Source organism: Mustela lutreola, chromosome 4 (genome assembly GCF_030435805.1).
Source record: "Mustela lutreola isolate mMusLut2 chromosome 4, mMusLut2.pri, whole genome shotgun sequence".
NCBI lineage: Eukaryota > Metazoa > Chordata > Mammalia > Carnivora > Mustelidae > Mustela > Mustela lutreola.
The window spans coordinates 143,494,361-143,517,670 of record NC_081293.1 but is presented as its reverse complement, the minus strand read 5'-3'; the positions used below and the strand labels follow the sequence as shown (position 1 = coordinate 143,517,670).

Below are 23,310 nucleotides of genomic sequence, written 5' to 3'. Positions count from 1 at the left end.
GAACATGAATTAAAATATTCTTTTAATTAAATTATTCTTTTATTTTGTACAAATACAAAATTTGTACAAAATTTGTTTTGTTTTTTTCTTTTTTCTTTTTTTTCCTTTTTTTGTACAAATACAAAATAAAAGAATACAAAATAAAATACAAAGAATACAAAATAAAAGAATAATCTTTTAAAGATTTAAGGGGACAATAAAATATTAACATTTCATACATACATTTTGATATGAATTAGGGCAGTCCACTTTTCTCAGTCTTCAGATTAGATCTTTCAAGATGTAAATGTGTTAGGGGGCGCCTGGGTGGTGCCCTCTTGAAGCGTCCTACTCTTGGTTTCTGCTCAAGTGATCTCAGAGTCATGAGGTCAGGCTCTGCAGTCAGCTTGAGTCAGCTTGAGTTTCTCTCTCTGTCTCCCTATGCTGCTCCCCACCTGCTCTTTTTCTCTTTCTTTCTCTCAAGTAAATAGAAAATCTTTAAAAACAAACAAACAAAAAAACAAACTAAACATGTATTAACTGAGACCATCTAGAAATTCTGAGTCAAATTATTAACAGCAGAATTAACTTTGTAATTGAATTATATATAAAACAAAATTTTCTTTAAAATTTTCAACTGGGAAAATCGCATTTTAAAATGAGTATTTTTTTTCTTTTCTTTTAAAGATTTATTCATTCTAGAGAGAGAGAGACAGCACAAATAGGGAGAGGGGCTGAAGAAGAGGGAGAGAGAGAATCCTCAAATGGATCCCCCGCTGAGCACAGAGCCTGGTGCTGGCTCAATCCCAAGGCTCTGAGATCATGACCAGAGCCAAAATTAAGAGTTGGAAGCTTAACTGACTGAGCCACCCAGGCGCCCCCCAAAAATGAGCATTTAAAATTTTTAAAAAATGTGTGTGCAATAAGAGCATTGGGGTAGAAGACAGTCAATTTAGGGCATTTGTATCAATGCTAATCAAGTGATCTGTTGCAAGGGCTTCAGTAATTACACTTTCATTATTATTTTATTATAAAAATTCCTTTTATATACACATCAGATAGCTTTTTTGGTTTTATACATGCGCCCTTATTTATGAGCTTGATGATGGTGTCAGTAGTAAGTGATGTCACAATTTGGGGGGCATTGCAGGGCCACGTGAAAGTCCTCAGCAAAGGCAAGGAGTTATGTTGCTTTGACAGCCACTATGGCCTGGCTGGATACAGGCCTGATGGGATTTGGAGGAAAATTCATGATGAATAATTAACACTTCAGTTGGTAAATTTCTTGTTTTTCTATCTGTATAGTCAAGGTTGGAGAACTATAGTGGATCTGTTACCTTAAATTCCTAAAAAAATTTTTCCATCAAAATATAACCGTGCCCACTTTTAAAAATACATGTTATACCTCAGTCGGGAATTTTGGAAAGTAAAGAACTGTGCTAATATTTTCAAGAGACATTCATCTGGATTTTGTAAATTCCTATATTTACGAAAGTCATTCATATCCATAGTTCCTCCTTCCACAGCTAACAATATATGTCCCTAGAAGTGAGAGAAACCTCTTTAGTTCCTTAATGGCACTTAATGAGCTTGAAATGGATAATGAAATAATAGCAAACATCAGTGTTGCTTTGAAATATATAAGATTTGTTAGCTATCTGAGATTTAAATTTTCTAACAGTCCATTAACAAATTACTAATTTAATTTAGAACTTTATGGGTTATTCCTAAATTGTCAATCATTCATAAGTTGTCAATAGTCTTTTTGTATCCTTCTTTAAACAAAGAGACTAGAACTAGATGAGCTCTAAAGTCTCTTCTAGCTTTAAGTTTTGTTTTTAATTTTATGTTTCAGTGCATTTCCACCATGGTTTAATCTCTGATAATGCCAAGAATATTTTGATTTTAAAGATACCAATAGTAGTATCTAAGTCATGTACTACAGAGAGAGGAGGATGAGGAAGAAGGTGAGCAAGACAGAGGATGTTTCTTTACTGCCAGTGGATGTTAAACTGTGTTTTCTTGTTTGACATGCTCAGTATCAAGGAAGGAAAGAAAACTTTGGTTATATGTTATAAATTTGAATGTGCTATTTTGCATTGTTAACATACTTCCCAAAATGATATTAACCAAGAGAAAAGGTAACACTTTGAACTCTGAAAATCTCAAGACATCGAAACTCTGTAAACTCCTGCTTTAACACTATAGCAACTCATGCTTCTTGAACTATAGAAAGTGTCATGTGATACCCTGAACTTTTTCTTGTCATACCTTAATATGAGAACATCTTCTGTTCTGACCTTCACTAAAGATTAAACCTTGCCATAACCCCCAGCACCACCACCCCTGCCGCAAAAAAAAAAAAAAAAAAAAAAAAAAAAATCCATCCGCCCAATCTACTTTCACACATGGGAGAAGAATCAGTTTCAAATTTACTATAACTCAAACCATTAAGGTTTTTATTTGTCCAAGACAACACCTTAGTTTATACTCCAGATACTGCTAAGCCTTCAGCGGAAACTGAGCCCGAGGGGTAATGTACTCCATATGCTTCATCATACTGCATAGGCAGACAATTGGATCTTTCACATTTGAGTTGGTTCAGATAAGTTGCAAATTGGAGGTAGCACAATAATAAAAGTTACAGAGCAATGGATGTTACTTAGAGAAGAACAGTAGTTTCTAAGGCAGAGATAGAGCAAAGATAATCTGTGCATTTGACATAAGCTACTAGCCAATCAATAATTATGGTATGATTATGTCTATATGTAATGGAATTATTTAACAAATATATGGTTTATTCAAACCACAAAGGCTTTTTCTATTTCGTAGGACATGTTTTAATTGTATAGAAATAAAAATGTCATTTTCTTGATTATAAAATTGACACACATTCATTACTCAAAATTACAACACAGATTAAGGACCAACTGGAGATAACATTAAGCTGTTGTCATCCTGAGTATATCTTGATGTCACATATGTGGATATCTGTAATATACATAAGAAATATATAATATAGATAACAAGATATATGATGTGATTATATTTGGATCATCTTTCACATATGTTTGTAATCTGTTTTCTTCTTGCATTGTATCATAACTGATTTTCTATACTTTTATTTTAGAACATGATTTTTAATAGTTGTAATGTATTTATCATAAATTTCCATAAAGAATTTAATCAGTTTTTATTATTTGATATATATTTTCAATATAATAAATATTTGAGACTTGGTTACACATGAACTTTTCGATATATCTGATTATATATACAAATTTTGAATTAACTTTGAATACATTCATCTGGAAGTGTAGAATCAATAATTAACCTTTTATGTATTGGTAGTTTCATCTTGGCTGTCTGTTTTAAGTATACTCTTACCAGTAGTGTATGAGATGTATTATTTCTCTAAATTCTTGTCACCATAGCCAATTTGTTTTTTAAATTTTGTCATTTTGGTAGATGGAAGATGCTGTCTTCTTTAACGTGTGTTTTCATTTTAAGTAAGCATGTAGTACTTTATATTTCTTGATCATACATATTTCTTCCTCGATAATTCAGCACTGTGTGTCTTTTCGCCTTTTCTTATCTGATAATCTTTTTCTAGCACTGAATTCTATAGGGATTAGATCCTTTTAATTTTAGTTATTTGTTTGTTTAGTCTTTACCTAAATTTTAGTTAACAGATGGTGTAATATTGGTTTCAGGAGTATAGTTTAGTGATTTATCACTTATATGTAACACCCAGTACTCATCACAACAAGAACCTTTTCAGATTCTGTTAAATAGCCTTGTGCTGTTCAAACCTTATGGAGATGTTTCTCACAGCTATTTTTTTTTTCTAATTTGAATTCTTGATAAATACAGGATTATAACACTCAAGTATCCTACACTAAAAATATTTCTACACTTACAGTTTTTGGCAATCTAGCCTTACATTTTTTTTTAATTAGAAAAATCTGAAGGAATTGATAATTAGACACTGGAAGACTGAAATAAAAGAAAGTAATGTGGCTCAAATATTTGCCTCAGGAATAGGCCTCTCAAATGAATTAATTGACCAAGGAAACACAAATATGGCATTTCAGCACCATTTTATTGGACTGATTGTATATATTAAAGATGAGTGGCTTTTTACTTTGTATCCCTAGAATCCTTTATTTCTTTGTAGGTGCCACACACATATACCTGTGGTAGGTGAAGAGAAAACACTAGACAGGTGGTACCAGGTCTCCTTTACCTGTATTTGTTATAATTGCTGTGCTTTCAATTGTCACTTTACAGAGTTGTATTTCCGTAAATGAGTTTCCTTTTTTTAAAAGAGAATTTATCTGATAATTAAGATTTACTGCTCTAGAAAGTTTTCAGATCTTTATGTGAAATTATCTTGTTATATACATCACCACAAAATCTTTCAGGATCTAGGAAAAGATTCAGTTCTGAAAAAAATGGATTTGGGTCAACATAGTAAGAGCTAGCATTCATAGATATCTACAATGGCTATCTCAGATTATTCAGGTATAGATGATATTGGTGATATAGGAGTATCTGGACATCACCCATGTAACAATTAGCTTTTAGCATAATTTACATATACCAAATATTTGAATCAAGCATAAGTTAAGTACATAGATATTACATTTTAAGTTCTAGGTATTACTTTTTTAAGGGATATTGTTTCATTGCTATTATGTCTTTTTGTTTGGAGGTAAGGAAATTACATATTTCGACAGAATTTGGAGTAGGCTTAATTCAGTTGTTACTATACTACTAAAAATGTCTTATTAAAGAAGTGTTCATTACCTCTGAAACAAATGTTAGATCCAGTAAAGCCTAAAATAAAAGGTGCCAAATAAATTCATTCCAAGGTACTATAATTAAGCAGTGTCATGTAGCCTTTTTCTTATTAATAGTTCTTTTGCCATAATGAAGAGTCTTTGTCACTCATTCCAGTACAAGTTTTATATGATGAAAAGGGTTTTTTTAAACCATATTTTGAAGGAAATAGAAAAATCAGGTGATAAATGTACAGCCCGAATATATGATCATTATTTACAAAATGTTGAGATAATTAAGGTGCAGTTATCATTAGCATATTTTAATCTGACAAACACTTATGGAATTTTGTTCTAGGATAAGATGTCATGAGATATTAGAGTGTTAGAGTGTTAGAGTGTTAGAGTATTAGAGTGTTAGAGATATTAGAGTGTTAATTGGGGGAAAATGGAAGGAATGTCTAGATAAAAGTAATACTTCCAAGTTTTCTTACAGGGACTCCTTTTTAGACAGTACAAGATCTTCAAGACTGATGATAATGAAAATTGTCAAAATAATATGTCTTTTATAGTTATACTTAATAGACAGGTTGATTTGCATGTTTATATCATTTGTCAGTGTGAAACTATAGAAACAAATATCTTTATTTAGAGATGAGGAAACCTAGGTACAAAAAAGTTAATCTTACCATGATCAAAATGCTATTAAGTGACAAAAACAAAACATAACTCAGGGTATCATCTTCAGAGTCTGTGCTGTGAACTATTACATAATGGACAGTATTGATTGAAAATAACAATATCTGATAGTGAATGAATTTCATTTACACAGAGATTTGTGTCACAGTATGACTGTAGATATTTGAAGGCAAATTACCCCAAAGAATTTGAACCTTTCTCCTTACATATGGCATGAATGTTCTGATTCCAATGAAAATTAGGAATAGATTGCTGCTCTAGAGCAAAAATTAAAGCAAAAAGTAAAAAAAGCAAAACTGACGTGGGGCTGAGCATTTATCAGTTTTTCTTTGCAGTTATAGTACAGATACACTTTTCTGATAGCTTCATGGGTACTAGAGCCTAATGATAAAGTGAAACATGCAGACGTAAGTGCCCTGTTGAGTATAATTATTGAGTGTTTGTGCCAGATATTTTGCTGGAAAGCACCAACATAAGATGCCAAGAAGACTCCAGGGATATATTGTTTAGTGGTGTGAATTGGGCCTATTAGGGACAAATTGAAGTTTGCCGACTCTTGATGCAGCAGAAACGTTTACTGCTCGCAAAATAGTCATGTGCTTTAGAATATGTAGCAGGCCCCTTATAAGTGTATCAGGCTTGGTTCTGGCCTACAGGCTATTGACATGTATCACATCTCCATCAAAGTATGTAAGACCATGGGTATAACCCTCCACATCTCTTTTCCCTTGCCGTGATATTTTGGAGAAACATGCTGAGATTACTAATTCACAAAATTACTTTCTAAATGGAGAGCCAACTGTCTTGTTTCAGAATTTGTAGGAATAAGAACTAAACTCTTGTTAAGGTTTAAGATAGAGAGGTTAACCCATTGTGACCACATCATCTAGTCCATCATGGATAATACACTTGGCTCTTCTTCCTTTGTAAAGATTATTGCTAAATTAACTCTTTCAAGCTTATCAACAGTTAGTTAATAATGATGCTCCTGATGCACAAAGGAATAGCTGAGGGTCTCCAAATAGGATGTTTTGCCACTTCAGGAATTTCCTGTGTTTCCTTGAGATTTTGTTTAGGAGGTTTCTATGTGTGGTACCACATTGTGAAACTCCTAATCAGGGGGTCAAGAGGATCAACTTACAGAGATATTTCAGATCCTACATCATTTTGATATATAGATATATAATTTGGTACCTATTTGCAAGGGGCTGGGGTATGAGAGAAAAATTTTAGTGGCATCTTCTAGATCAATGCTATCCAAGAGAAATACAGTGCAAGTCACATATGTAATTTTAAATGTTCTAGTGGCTATATTTAAAAACTAGAAAATTAACTTCAGTAACGTACTTTATTTAGTCCAGTGTACCCAATAGTTAATTGCAATCAGTATAAAAGCCTGTTAATTTCAAGTCTTTGAAATCATGTGAATTAATTTCATGTGAAGTCTTTTAAAGCATAACTTAATTTGGTTAAGTTACATTTCAAATGCTCAACACCCACATAATGATGTATTCAACACTGTAGCTCTAGATGCATCTAAAATTTATTCCATGTTTTGTTAGGCATCTTTTAGGTACACTCACAATATTGTCATATTTGTTCATTTTAATATTCTTTTACATTAGTAAATAAGTGAATGCACTCATAGAGTTAGAAGGTGACAGAACTAAGGTTAAAACCAGTTCTCCCTCCTGCCTCTGGAGCTAGAGCAGTGTGCAGGACAAGTAGGGTAACATGGGGAGTCCTGTGTAATCCAAGTAAGAAGGATGAGGGTGGGTTCTTCTAACTTGAGCAACTGATTTGGCAGTGATGCTGTTTATACAGAGGCTGACATGAGCTTTCTAATCTGAAGTGGGATTTAGCAGTTTTTGATCACTGGAAATGCCTGTACAGTGCAAGTAATCTTACCCACTTTTTTGTTTTAACCATATCTATATTACGTTTGGTCACAAATGCCGGATGATCATGGCATCTGCTAACTATTTTTTTTAATGAGTCTAAATAAAGAACTACATATGGATTGCCAAGTCTTTAACATTACAGAAAGAGGAACACCAACATCTAGTTCAACAACCTCAGATATACAGAATGTAACATTTACTAGATTTTGTGTGCTTCTTTATGTCTTTCAAAAAGATACTCATTCAACTTTGTCACCACACATAAAACAGTGGAGATTTTTACAGTTTGTGTTTGTCTTTGGGCTTGAAAGAACAATTCCAGGTGTTGCCACCTGGGCTTCTGTTTTGGCAAAATCTATCAGATGATGATATGCTACGTACTTTGGAAAATCTGATCTTAAAAATCAAAGGGCCTCAGGTTTTTACTCTGATCAAATCATATTTTCACTTGAACAGTATAGGATACAAGATTTGCCTAAGAACAAAACTTGGAGGTATCCAGGCAATTTATAAACTATGGACAGGTAATGATGGTCCACAGATGAGAACTGCTATGGAAAAAAAAAAATGTAACAATTATCCTGCAAACTCATAATTGTGCCATTTTTATTTCTCTGCATTTACTACATCAGAGAAATAGTAAAGTTGTTTTCAATAAGTAGAGGTGTGACTGTATTTGATTATGGGTGAAATTGATTTAAATTGACTTTGCTGTGTCTCCACAGAAACATTAACCTCACTGTAACCAGCACACATCATCATCTGCTGCTGTAGATGACTACAGATGCTCTAAATTAGAGAGAAGAACTGTCAGGTGTCCCATTACTGTGTAGCCTACTTTCAAGATCAGTAGTAGGTTTTACTGTATTTTATCATAAAGTGTTCCAAGATTGTTTTGACTTTTTTAGTCATAGCTCTGTTTCCGTATTCATTATTTATCCCTCTAGAATCCATCGTTAGAAATATGGAGTTGGACCAAGGTGGTTCCTGCCTCTCTGAGATTATTAGGCAAGGGTCCTGCAAAATGAATAGGCCAAGTAGGAGGGAAGAATCTTCTGCAGTCACTGTGTTGAAGAAGTTGCATCTAGTATTTTATACATTCTTACCTAATACAGAGAAAGCTTCACTTTGATCATAGGTCTCCTTAGTTGGTGGAAACTACTGTTAGCTGGTGGTATAAATAATTGCCTTGGGACACCTGGGTGGCTCAGTTGGTTGGACGGCTGCCTTCGGCTCAGGTCATGATCCCGGAGTCCTGGGATCGAGTCCCGCATTGGGCTCCCAGCTGCATGGGGAGTCTGCTTCTCCCTCTGACCTTTTCCTCGCTCATGCTCTCTCTCACTGTCTCTCTCTCTCAAATAAATAAATAAAATCTTAAAAAAAATAATAATTGCCTTATGCTGGGCCCTTGGGCTCAGAACTAATATTCCTTCTGAGTTCCGGTTAGTGTTTGGTTCTGTTGCAATCCCTTGTATTTTGAAGTGCTCAAAAGATGCAGTTGGCCCAATAGTTTTTTTTTCTTTTTTCTCAGCCACTGAAACCTTTTAAAAACTAGTTTTTTTTCCCCCATATTCTGTTACACCAACTTTACAGAAATCATTCTCTGAAAATAAATAGAATTTAGAAAAACAATTGACTACAGTGAGTTTCAGGTTACAGATTTGTAAGACAAGAAGGCAGTGATTCAGAATTTCAGACACTCAGCTTGCACATGTCCAGGCATTGACCCCACCTTACCTAACTTTCACATTATGCAATGTGATTACTTGAAACTATTTCTCAGAATAACAGTATTTTGCTAGTATTTCTTTTATCAAAAACATATACGGCATATATGTATATAAGTATATATATATATTAAATATATATATATATTTAAACATAAACCTACATGATTACTTTTTTAAAAATTCTACTTAAACTAAAACTTGTACCTGGGATCCTTTTACCATTATCATAAGTGTATGTGGCTTGTGAATTACATATTTGTATTATCAAATACAGAATTATTTTTCACATATTTCAGCTTATCTTATTTCTCTTTTCATCTACTAAACACCTTCTTCTGGTTTTCGATTGGCCTATTTTAGTGCTTCTGTCATTTTAATTCCTTAGTCAAGTGAAACATAAGCAGATAGTTGTCATTTAACCATTTTCAATGTCACTTTGATCCATTTTCATGTGGCCATCTCCTTGTATAAAGATATTCTATATTCTCAAAATCCTTTATAAATCTGAGCTTATCAAATTACTAATATTAAACCCTTAAAATATTTTATTATAAGAGAGCATGTGTTTTGTCTTAACTTTCTATTTTGTTTGGTACACAAATACACATTTTTCCTTTATTCCTACAAACAAAAGTGTTGATATCAAAGGCAGCTGGTGTTTCTTTGCTGAGTCAGAATCATATAAAACTAGAGTGTGCCATTAAATATTTGGGGAGAGCTATACCAACACAGCTAAAACACAGAGATTTTTTAGTGATTCAAATCATAAACCCAAGCTCAAAACGAAAGAACCACTTTAAAAATAAAATATGCTACAAATTGATGAAGCATGAAAAATAAAAACACATAAGAATAACCTACCATAGTGCCAGAATTACATTAGTCATGTTAAACTCTTCAAGTTGGAAAATTTAAAACAGAAGACTAAGGTTTTACCTATAAGTTTCGATTGAATTTTTTTCCCTCCGAGATTTATGAACTTGTTCTAAACTCGGTCCACTTAAAAGTATAACGTTGCTTTTTATGGCATAGGAGAAATAAATGGTTTATTTCCCTTAACTTGTGGATAGAAATTTAATGCTTATGAATTTGATGGTATAGAATATATAATGTAATATATAGCATTTCATTATGGAACTGTCTTACATTAGGGTGCCTATGCTTCTTACAGGTAGATATGTCAGGGGGGCAGTTTGAGATGCATACATGTATCAACAAAAAGGTGAATGCAAATGAAAATGTAGAAACTGAATGTAATTATTTCCCATGTGCATTATAAGGAAAGTGTTGAAAATTCTGATTTTGAAACAGGTGGACAAAAGGAGGTTCATTTAGAAATTTTTGAAACTTGAGAAGGTAGTCATGTCATTGTCTCTTAATTTTAACACTCCCCACATACACACAAAAGGATAATTAGAATTTCGTAAAATGTATGTGTTAAGGAATTGGAGTAATGAAAGATTGCATGTCTTTTGAACTTTTTGTTAAATTTTATAAATTTAATCAGTCAAAATCTGTATTTCATGCTAGATTTCTGAACATTATTTACTATGTGATACTTGAAAATCACCAATTTCTGAAAGAAATCATAAAACTATATGTAAGAAGAGACAGAAGTTAGGAAAACAGTATATTGGGTATTACTTTACACTTTTTTTAAGTAATGTGTAGGTATTCATTTAGTAATGTAGAAACATAATTAAACTTTATTGTGAAAGCACCAATTAGTGTTATGTGAAAATAGCAACTTATTTTAAAATTCAGTAACAGTATACAGAATCACCAAATAACATTTACTGGCCATAGCAAAATTGCTCTTGAATTATTACCATGCATAATTCCTGGAGAAAGTCAGTTCCTTAGTTTTAAAATATGGATTGCATCATAAATCACATAAATTACCATTGGCTATTTAGCATTTTTTAATAAATTTCCAAATTTTTTAATTTCAGAGTATCAATTGAGGGACATAATTTATTTCTTGGAGAAATGTAGCAGAAAAATATTTTTTTGCACAACAAAACTTTGAGAGACAAATCCCAATTTTGGCTTAATTTTCCATACTTAAATTCGTATATCATGAGTATATGCTACCAAGATAAGTTTGTCTGACTGATAAAATACAAGACAAAGTTCATAATATCTTTAGCTTAAAGATCATATTTAATTTTAAATATTTTTCCCATCATATCTCATGTCACAAATGTACAGAGGAATAGCAGCATCATGATTCTTAAAATTTAAAGAAATTCTTTAGGTTGGTTAATTTAGGCCCTTTAAAATAAAATAATCTTAATTTTTAAAAAATCTCTGCTTTTACTATTGAATATCATTTTGCTAAGCAAGAGGAATAATAGATGTACACATTTGTCAAATTTAATGAGCCTAACACATACTTAAAATAATTTTATGTTTTCTAGAAAAGACTAGCAGCTTACATTATTCATATATTCAGGCTCGTGTTATAATGCACTGTTTGGTATCAAAACCCTGCATGAAATACTGGTATTAATAGAATGTTTTTCAGGAAAATAGAAGTATATTAAAAACATAGGATAAACACCATTTATAGTTTAAAATGAAAGCTATTAAAAAGTCTGTAATTTTGTAATTTTTACTATGTTTCATAATAAAATTAGCCATTAAGTGTAAAAAGGCATCTCTCACATATTGGGATATTAGATGTGGACACTCAAGTAGCTATTATAGGGAATGTTAGGGCTTTTTCTTGTTAGGACATTTTAAATTCTTTTCCTATGGCCTAGAAAATAAAATTTAGTATTTTTTTCTTATTTCAAATATCCTAAGAAATGAAAATTTTGAAAAAAATTTTGAAAAGAAAACTTATATTTTGAATAATATATATTTGGAAATTCAGAGAAAATGAAGTAATATTTAATTCTGGAATGCATCAAGACCATTTTTGTTTCTTCCTTGAATTGCACTTTTTCAGATAGCGTTTTTCATGTATTATGCATTCTATTAAAAATCTAGACTTCATCATTTTTATTGATATTGTGTATTTTGGGTCTTCAATTAAAAGACCTTTTCTGCTAGCTTTGCTTTAGTTGTGTACTTTTCAAAGAGATTCCTTCTTTTTTTAATCTTTTCTATCTTTTCTTTCCCTGTCTTTTAGCCTCATAGTTCTAGGAGGCTGACTGAGACAGGTTGTAGAGAAATTTCTGGACATGTTGTTAACATCTGACACAGTAAGTGAGAAAAAAACCAGCACAATCACAGGGCAAGTTTAAGGAGAACTGACAGCTCCTGGAGATGAAAAGTTTGTGTTTGCTAGTTGCTAGTTACCTGGTTAAATTCAAATCCATTCATTTCTCAGTTACTTGCTCCCTCTAAACCACTGTAATGCAAACCAAAAGGGAACCTTTATGGATGTTTTGTTGATCTCTGTAGATCGAGTGTATCTTTTGTTAGCCTTGTCTGACATTTTCCACAATGCTTTTAGTAGACAGCATTATATTATGTAAATATTTCTGGTTACTGTTTATGGAGATGGTTGCCTAAATTTCTCTTTGGATAAAGCCTTTAATGCATTCACCCATAATCCCTATAGAGGAGTTACTCAAGTTTGGGAAGTTTAGTGTTGCTCTTTGTACTTCAACTTTTAATATCAGAGCACATATTGAAACCATAAACACAATGAAAATTCAAAAAATATTCCGACCATATTAGAAGAATATACCCCCTCCTTTTTTTATCCTTAAAGAGCCAAGGGCGTGGGGAGTGGCAGGAAGAAACTTTCTTAAGATCTAAGCCCTGGACGCCATCCTGGGAGTGCTTAAAACCCTTAGAAACGTGCAACCTGAAGAACACCCCCTTTCGAAGTCTAAAACAATATTAGATTCCCAAAACGTATCGGCAAAGAAAGTCTTACCATCAAACGCTTGCAGCAGGTTCCAGCTCAGACCCAGACTGAAAAGCTGAGCAGCTGGTGAACAAAAGTTTTAGCTTTTTTTTTTTTTTTTTTTAACGAAGTCTGCAAAACTAATTTCCCTCAAAATAGGGCTCAATTTCCGTTAAAGAAAGCAGCGCTTACAAATCTCAGAATTCCTGATCACCCCCACCCCATCCCACCTCAAAGCAATGGAAAACAATTCAAACTTTCACACGAATGTAAAGGTTTATTGAGAGGCCACTCTCCTGCAGTAGGGCTTAATAGACAGGGGAGATAGGCTGAAACCTGAGGGACTGGTTGAGGCAAAGGTTCTGCCTTGGGGAACACTTCTCAAAGATTAATCAATACTTTTTCCTAATTCAAACCAGATGGCTGGCCCAGTTTGCTGTCCTCATTAATCCCATTAACAACTTCAAAGACCTGGTCCCCAACCTCTGGACTCGTGAGACAATGAAAATAACGGGGTTACACTGCTGGTGGCATGTTTGGGGTCCTGGGCAGCATAGGTGAGAGACCGTTTTTCTGATACCACATGTCCCAGGCAAGACTTGACTGTTCCTGTAGTTCATTACATGCAGCTTGCTTGCCGTGTGTAAAGGACTCTGCCCCTAGCAGTGTCACCCCTCAAGCAAGTGGCAGTATTAAAACCCAGCCGCTGTTCATACTGATTCACCGGTGGCAATTTTTCTAACTCATTTTGTATGATGCAAGAGTGTAACCAGGGAGATCTGAAGCAGCACCCATGTTTAGTGAACTTTGGGGGATACTGAAGTGTTAATATTTCCCAGTAAATGGAACCGTGGCGGTAGGCAGAGAGGCAGAAGAGGTGCCATTAGCTGATTTAATTTTGAGCTGAAGAGAGGGTGAATTTCTGAAGGGAGATGAGGGGACATGGGCTAGCTCCTGAGGTTTGGAAAGACTAGAAATGTGCTTGCAGTGTACACATCACATGTGACCAGAAGGATATCGCTTTGGGTTTTCCTGACCGAAAAGTCTTGGGTTGACAAATGGCTAGTTTGACGTGGACCAGGCGAGCAAGGGAAAGGACATTGTGCAAAGCAGGAAGGGCACATTTAGAAAGCCAGAAGAGCCCATCTGACACCACAGGTGAGGATGCCAGCCTCTCTGGACATCTGCAACAGTCGCCGCCCCCAGGCTTTTGTCCCACCCACCCCACCAGGTCTGTCCCTTTTGGGCGCAGAGAATGGCCCTTTCCTACCCGCGGGCACTTCCCAGAAACCTCGGATGCCAGGTCCGAGCCCGTTAGCAGCTCACCCCGAGAAAACAGCTGCAAAAAGCTAGACGCGCCACTGAGCCCAGGGCACGAGTTGATGTGGAGTTTGAAAAACTTGTCTGAGCGCGCGCCAAACTCTGATCTTTTTTAACCTTAATCCTACTTCCCCTTTCGTGCTCCTCAAAAGCTAGGCGAAACCCTAGCTTTCCTGCAGGTGACAGTGCCCAAGTGGCACTGACAAGACAACTTTCTTAAGAGAAGTGAGCGGGTCGGACACTGGGTGCGGGGTTGGGGCTGGCGTGCACGGAGGAGCACAGTGGCCGACGGGGCCCGGAGAGGAGAGTCGCTGTCCGCCCGGGCGCGGGTTGAAGCGCCAGGCGCGCCGCTTGCAGCCTCGGCTGCTGGCGAGGGCGGGCGGGCGTGGACGCCCAGCGTACGTCCAGCCCGAGATAGAAGTGGAACTGGGAGCGCGTGGCGCAGACTGAGCGGGAGTTTTGGAGGGAGTTTGCATGTGGTCAGCTCCGGGCTGCTAAGCCAGCCCCCAGCTCACATTACACTCTATTTATAACCTCTCAGAGCCGTTTCCCCCTGAAAGCCGTTCTCTGGGACCACCTTCTTTTGGCTTTAACCTCTCCTACTCTTGACATCTGAGTAGCTCGAAGGGAAGCTTCTCCAGGTCCGAGTGTTTATACGTAAAGGAGACTGGCCGCTAGGGCTCAGGACCGGGATTATCCAGGCTCTGCAGAAACGGCGGCTATTTAGGAGGGGGAAAACACGATTTCCAGTGAAAAGTGACAGAGGTTGGTAGCGTTTGGAACCACCGTGAAGTCTTCTGCCTGGAACCCGAGACTTGCATGCTATGGAACACCCGCTCTTTGGCTGCCTGCGCAGCCCTCACGCCACCGCGCAAGGCTTGCACCCGTTTTCCCAGTCCTCTCTCGCCCTCCATGGAAGATCTGACCATATGTCCTACCCTGAGCTCTCCACTTCTTCCTCGTCTTGCATAATCGCGGGATACCCCAACGAGGAGGGCATGTTTGCCAGCCAGCATCACAGGGGGCACCACCATCACCACCATCATCACCACCACCACCACCAGCAGCAGCAGCACCAAGCTCTGCAAACCAACTGGCACCTTCCGCAGATGTCCTCTCCCCCGAGTGCGGCTCGTCACAGCCTCTGCCTCCAGCCGGATTCGGGAGGGCCCCCGGAGCTGGGGAGCAGCCCGCCGGTCCTGTGTTCCAATTCTTCCAGTTTGGGCTCCAGCACCCCGACCGGGGCCGCGTGCGCGCCAGGGGACTACGGCCGCCAGACGCTGTCACCCGCAGAGGCGGAGAAGAGAAGTGGCGGCAAAAGGAAAAGCGATAGCTCAGGTAAGGGCGCACCGGGTACCGTCGGCGAAAGGGGGCGGGGAGATGATGGAGAAGATTCTCGCACTGTAGTGAGGCAGCAGGGAATACGGTATATGTCTTGCTGTCTCTGGCTCCCCGCCGCCAAATTCCGTGGGGCTGCTTTGGTCCTGTTATTTGGGGGCACGTGTTTCTCCAAGGGCAACACTGTAGCCAACAGCGCTAAGCTCTCCAAGTTTCAAACTAGTTTACCAGAGGGTTAAGAAAAAAGGACAAGTGACAGTATGTGAAATCGATTGCGAAGCGTGACCTTCCATCTGAGCGGTGAGGAGGGGAGTGCACCCTGGGATGCAGCGTCCGCTGGGCGTGCGTGCGGGTGCCGCTCCTTGGCTTTTCCCTTGTAAGTTCCCGACTCGGAGTGGCTCGATTTTTCCCATCGTTAACTGGATTTCCAAATTATTGCACAATGTTTGGAACTTGCAGTGGAACTTGGCAGAGCGTATGAGGGGAAAAAAAAAAGTTTTACGTTTTTTTAAAAAAAATTATTATTCTGATTTCAGAGTTCTTTAAATAGGACCCTATTCCAAATGGTAAAAATTTCCCTTTCTTGGGGAGGAAGACAATCTAGGAATTCGGAGGATTTTCAGGAATGTATCAAAGAATGGTAAATAAATACATGTTCAGACTCTTGAAGAAAAACGATTTTTTTTTTAAGAAAAACGATTTTTAATAGTAGTTGTATTCGTGTGGTGCTAATCTAAACAGAGAATCTGAGTTTCAGAAGTGGAAAGTAAAATATCCTTCGAGTCAGTTTTATTGAAGGCAATATTTGGAAACAAGCAGCAGCCGGCGTAGTGCTGGTTCTCTACGTGCTAGAGGCTGGTATGCGAGGGTGCACGCAGGAGGCGCTGATCTTCGTGGGGATAACTTGAGTAGCCACGCAAAAGCGAACTTTACCAAACGCAGATGCTTGAGAGCCCAGAGTGCCAAGTAAACTGTAGCAATCCCGAGAAACTAGTTTTTCGGGGAGCTCCTTAAAGCCCTAAACAATCTGTATCATCATGACATTGTTAAAAGAAACTTTACAATTAAGAGAGTTGTGCGTTTGTTTTCTGTAGCTATAGCGTATCCTGCGTTCCGTCTTTTAGGAAAGTGTCATTTTTACAATACAGTATTTACGTATTTTTCTTCCTTTGCGGAATTGGTTTAACAGTCCTAGAAGGTAACTACAGAGATTGATGTGAAGGATTGAAAAATGTTTGTTGTTCACAATGCTTTAGGTAAGAGCCCACATAAATGGCAATGATTGAGCTTCACTGATTTCATGTACCTTTGCAGCAATTGTATCAGTTGTTCCTTTGCGTTAGTATGAGATGGATTCCTCTATCACAAATTTAAAATCTACTTTTACTTTCCAAGGTCAGGGGTGAACTTTTAATGCTCCATCACAAATTAGTTAATATCTAATGAAGTTACCAGCAGTATCATTCATTTTTAATGGTTTTTACTAACCATACATGAAACTCTCTTAAGACAGAGTTGAAAGGTTAACCGTAGCCAAAAGTTTTCCATCTTAATTTCTTTAAAAAAAAAATCACTTTTAAAAATACAATTTTCATTTCCTGAGCTCAGCATTTGATATCAATGTAACTTTTATGGAAGCAGATCCCAGTTCAGGTTGGTCAGTCCATTTTTGCAATCAACAGAGGCTCTTACTGTTCATTTTACTTTTTGCAGTGAAAAACCTGTGATGGACTATTTTTTTTGCTTCTGAACGGAATCAGTGTCCCTAAGCTTCTTAGGGTAAACTGAATTTTCATATAGGCACATATTATTTTGGTTCAGGGGAAACAAAAAAAGTGGGATCCAAGAACTGCTTCCCTTAAATTATTTTGATAGCAAGTTTCTTAAGGAAACTGGTTATTCTAATAGTACTATCGTTTGGTGGGAAATAACCATAAAACAAAGTAAGTTTATATTTACATGATGAAACTAATTAGAATACTGGGACATCAGCTACATATAGTCTTAATCCATTAGATCTTGAGTGGGAAATACAATTAGCCATCACCAAGGATAGAATCACTGGGGAGTTAGATTGAGTGTTTTCTATTCATGATGGGATATTTTGAAAGAACTTTTTGACTAACTAAAAGGAAATATCACAATGGGTTCCGGTTAAATATATGTGTACTCTTAAATATAATTTGGCAATCTCACTATTTGAGTTAATATTGTTAGATCTTTACATAGATTTAGATTCAAGATATCTTTCTCTTGTGATGTTTCAGTTGGTCTTCCATACTTATGTTTACACTTACTTCATTTCATAGTATTATAAGGGCAACCTGATCTAGCGGGAACTAAAGCAATGTAGAAAAGCATATAATTCTGGCATATTATTAACACATGAATCTCTCCTTGCTTACTGCACTGTTTTAATATTTCAATATTTCCAAAAAATTACATTAATTTCTGAACTCTCAAAAGTTTAAAATTGTATTTGACGGAAGTCATATCATGCTTAGTAGAGTTTACTTATATTTTGTTAGGAAGTTTATAATTACTATGTACTTATGATTGAAAGTAAATATAATACATAAATCCCAGATAAAGTCAGAACCAGAATTCTTTATCGTTAAATATACTACTCAGATTATCTGTGTATGTGTACGTGTGCATGGCCCTGTGAAATTCAAAGAATTTTAAGCAACAGAAAATATTGAAAAATGTCCCAAATTTTTATCCATGGTAATGATGCTAAAGCTACAATGTGTAACATTTTCTAGTATGCCTTTACATGTATTTCTCCTCCCAAACACACACATATGCAAATCAAGAAGCCTAAGGGTCTAGAAACAAATATTTATGGACTTTGGGCTTCCATTATAGTTTATTGACAATTGAAAATAGCCAAGTTTAATGGAAAAGCACACTGTTATTTTTATACGTGTTAAACATTTTTGGAACTTTGAACCTGCTATGCTTTCCAGCATTATTAGCAAAGCCAACATCTGCGACATCTTCAAAGGAACTCTTAAAAATCAAAACTTTACAACTGCACTTAAAACAATCTATACAAAGCAGGTGATTCTGAAAAAAATGTCTGTAAATAGTGTGAATTACTTGGCTTCACTTACATGTGATTGTTCTTCAAGCAAAGTAGTAATAGGTGTAAACTGTCCAGATTTAGTTAAAATAACCAAAACAGATTAGTCACTCTAACTTTAGTTTTTATGCAGGTAAAATACAGTATAAACATGTGAATATTTCTTATTCAAATTAGTTTAATGAATGTAAGTGTACACTTACATGTGGATTTTACAAGGTTTTGAATAATATTAGATTCTTGTAAAATTACAAATATTTATAGCTACAATATCATAAAATACTTGTTGTCAATTATATTTGTCTATATGCTTGGCTATGCAGAATGACAAACAAGTATTACCATAATAAGCTGGAACTTAAATACAGAGGAATTTCTTCTCCACTGTAACTCTAATATTACATTGTAATTTTTTCTAGGTATTTCAATCATGTTTTCTGAAAGGAAAAAATACTTTATTATTCATCTCTGTGTTACTGGATTAGGACTTTTCAGCATTTGCTTTAGAATTTAAAAAAAGAGTACTGGATCTTGATAATTATAGAGGACTACTGAACAAATTAAATATCTCAAATCTATGGAATAAAAAAAATGACAGTTAAGTCTTTTTCTTGGAGTGGTAGATCAATTTTAGGTGTGAACATTTTTAAATGGTGACCTGACATAAAAAAAAATTCTAAGTACCATTGACCTACATGAGTGTTTTCAAATGATTACACTCAAAAAAGTCAAGAGCAGCAGTCTTTTTAGAATTAAGGCGCTTTATTGTTGAAAGTTAGCAATGAATGGAAGGAAGAATGCAAATAAAAACAGAATTAGTTTTTAAGATCTTTGTAAATGTCTTTATTTATAGTTCCTCTGGAAAGGAAAAGCATTAAATACAAGGCATGGCTCGGCTAAAACTTTCATTTTGGTGGAAAACCCCGTAATGAATATTTAAAATTTTAAGCTTACTTTATAGTAGCTATCAATGGAAACCATTATGTTGACACCCCATAAGCTGATCTCTACTAATAAACTGAAAAAAACGTTTTAAGTATTACCCTGTTTTTCCTCTGTGCGATGTGAAAACATCGATCCTTCATCACAACATTGGTATTTATAATAACATAGTGTTTATTATAAGACCTCTAATAAGTTAATTTTAAACAAAAATGAAATCACAAATGTGGATAAACTTTTTCATCAGATTCAGAGATATTTGGGAAACTAATTCCATATTTAATAGAAAAATTAACTTTTTTTCATTTGAGAAATAATTTGTGGATGAACTAATAGCTGAATAATGTAAAAATTCACCACATATAAATCTATTTCATATACGTGGCCTGGTATTGGTGCCAATTTTATTCATTTGCTATAGTTAAGATACACACACACACATATATATATATATATATATATATATATATATACTGGGCAATTTTATTAACTATATTAAAAATGGCAGCCAGAAACAAAGATGTGAAGACTTTTTAGATTTTCATTTCAAATGGGAAAGACCAATATAATACAATAATAATATATTCTGGCTTTTAGGACTTTTTCATTTAAGTAGTTTATTTATAAAATTTCAGACCATGGCTCTTTTCTAAGCATTCTATAATGATTATAAACATCTATAAATGATATATGCTAAGGATGGGAAATTATTAGAAGACAAAATATTTTCAGCAATTCCTTACTTAATATTTGTTGAATTAATAGTTGTAGGTGATTTATCTCTCTCAATTTTTTGTATTTTTGTTATAATGTTTTTTATAATAATAAGACATTTTCTGGGAATGTATATTAGCACATGAAGTGAGACTATCAAGAGTAGCATTTTTTCCACCTTGATTGAAATCATAAAATAAGAAGGGTTAATTCTTGAGTGCCCAGTTAAATTACATTTCCTGCATTATGGTACTGGTGACTGATTCTAGAGGTTAAAATAAAAATAAAACTTTAAAAGGATGAAATACTAACCAGGACCAAAGTCCACAAGTTAGAAATTGAGGTAGGTATGATGTATTTCCTCTTTAATGTATTTAAGAAATAAAACACCTTTTATTGTCACAGCTTATTTTTCTGGATTATGTGTTTTAGTCATTAAGGTGCCTTAGTTATCAATGACAGTCTTTCTTTCTGTAAAGAAAATGAAGCACTAACAACTTTCCTATTTTTGTTATGATGCTCTTACGATTGTTTGTTGGAACAGCTGTATTAAACTGAAACCTCTAAGTAGGGGTGGAGGAACACAGTCAAGAGAAGTTACTTGTAACACTCTATCATAGTCATCGGTGAGGTTCAAAATCCAACTGGCGAAAACCTTGCAGAGTATTTTATTGCTCGCATGGAGTAAAACATACAACGGTAAAGGTCATTTAGGTCTCAGCCTTCAATTTGCCATTACCAATGTTGAAGCAGAATTAATTTAAATCTAATGTCCTTTTCTCTGATGGTTTTCATTTACATTATAAAAGTGTAGGGCATTTATTTGCCCATAAGAAATTGTGTTAGTATTTTAAGATACAAAATAACCAGTAAATTTCAGATACAGTTTTTATATTTCAGAATAAGCATTTCTATTTAAAACCTTTTGGCATACTTATTACTAAATTAATAGAAGATTACTAGTAAGAGTATAAATTCATATGTGGTTGAATGGGTCAATTATTAATTTTCCCTGTGTTTGGAATTTTAAATATGCAGTAAAAAAGTCTCCAGTTATTCACGAAACTTTCATTTATAATGTTACATTTTCCACAGCAATATAATACTTCTTAATTTACATGTTACTCTCTGTAAATTGTGTACTGTGTGTTGTGATCCTGGTTCTTGTAGGATTCTGAAAATATTCTAGGATACCTTTTTTGATCTTTTACATGTGCACATGAACAAGACTCATCAGGTGAAATCTGTACTATATGCATACATTCTTGGAAAAAGTTTGTGTGAAAGAGAGGAAAATACTTTCAGTAATAATCAGTTCTCTCTATCCTATATTAAAAATGAACAAATCAGATCTTTAACCTACATGATATTATTGCTATGCTTCTTTAAAAAGTTAGCATCTCCTAAAAGTTTAATGATTCTAAAATATTTGTGTATTTTGGTGACTCAGTTCTTACATCCTTGGATTTACTGTAAATATAACTTAAGTTTACAAGATAGTAAGTCATAGTGGTAAAAACATTAGGGTTTTGTTGAAAGATTTCAATTAAAAATTATTGCTCTTCAGAATTTTATAGAATCAACTCATATTTGAATATTTCAAATGTATTTAAGTGTTCTCTGTTTTCATAAGCTTTCTTTCTAAGAAATTTCAGGTATGTTTCTTGAATTTTGGATAAACTAGATTGGCTGAAATTGTGAATATAAGTTTATTCTTCATAGTTTTCAGTTCCTACTACGTTTCAGTAGAAAGGTTAGTGGTGAGAAGAAAACAAGGAGGGAGATAAATTATCTAGGACATGGCAGCTATTCTTAAAGCATCCTTTAAAATAATCTTCTTCTATAAAGATACATTCAGATACACATACGCAATAATAGATAGACTTCCAGTTTCTTGATAAAAGATCATCTGAAGTAGACCATTCACATCAGAGACCTCAATATAACGTTACATGTTCTGGTGAGAAAATAAAATATTAGGTTTGAAGCATATACAGCTGTGTAGAGAGTCCACCAGGCTGAGGCTGGTAATCAGTGATAGTCATTAAAGTCAAATCTGCCAACTCCCCTGCAGTTTTTGTTTTCTTTTGTTTTTCTCTTCCACTCGCTCATTATTCTTCACACACTTCGAGAGATCCCATAATGCTCTAAGAGAAGAAAAACCCTCAGCTATCTTACATGACTATGGGCAAGAAAATGATTAAGATGAAGTCATCTCTCTCTCAGGCTCTGCGGAAACGTAGAGGAGGGTCCAGCTTAGGCGGGTGGATGCCAGTAGAATTTTAAAGGCCTGGAATTTTGCTCTTAAAACTTTGCCAGAAATGACACCCAAACAAAACTTATTTTTGCAAAGTGATAGTTATTTGCAAATGTAGTGGTGAAATGTATTCAGTGTCTGTAGAGGCGGCTTCTTATATTGTCTGGACTGCATAGTAAACTCGTAGATGATCATTCTTAGCATCCTGAAAAACTAGCAAAATAAACTGAAGTGTATTCTTATGAGTCAAAAAAAAAAAGTACAATGGGCAATGGCTCTTATCAAATGAACAGTGAACACCAAGCAAATTTCACAAATTGATTTTATTTTGAGAGCTAAAACATGGAGTTCAGGAAAATAGAATTGTGTCATCAGAAAGTCAGTGGGAAGTAAACAGATAAAATGTAGCTTTGATTTTGTAGGATGCCAATAATTTAACAAATGGCTTTCACATTTTGAAAACCATGTAAAGAGAGCTCTACAGTTAACTGGGTAGATTGAAATTAAGTGACATCTCTCCTTATTTAATATTTTTCAAATGTAAAATGAGCTCTCAGCATGTTTACTGCCTTTAACAATTAAAATCTGCCCAACTACAAGGCTACATTCACTTTGGGATTTTTTTAAAATTTGAAACACAAACAGATCTGGATGCGTTAAAGTAGAGAGCATCTAGAAGTAAGCTTTTGAGACAGATTGAAA

General features: G+C 35.1%; 1 protein-coding gene and 1 long non-coding RNA gene across 2 annotated transcripts in view; one reads left to right on the top strand and one right to left on the bottom strand.

Annotated features, from left to right (window-relative positions):
* LOC131829455 (uncharacterized) overlaps positions 1 to 13,031 on the bottom strand; it is a 70,060-nt gene extending 57,029 nt beyond the window's left edge. Inside the window, exon 1 of the long non-coding RNA XR_009352859.1 lies at positions 12,983 to 13,031. This is a non-coding gene — a long non-coding RNA (uncharacterized LOC131829455). The remainder of the gene's footprint in view (positions 1 to 12,982) is intronic.
* A 1,166-nt stretch (positions 13,032 to 14,197) lies between these two features.
* MEOX2 (mesenchyme homeobox 2) overlaps positions 14,198 to 23,310 on the top strand; it is a 63,848-nt gene continuing 54,735 nt past the window's right edge. Inside the window, exon 1 of the mRNA XM_059171271.1 lies at positions 14,198 to 15,610. Coding sequence (XP_059027254.1) covers positions 15,097 to 15,610 — 514 coding nt within the window. The 5' untranslated portion in view covers positions 14,198 to 15,096. The remainder of the gene's footprint in view (positions 15,611 to 23,310) is intronic.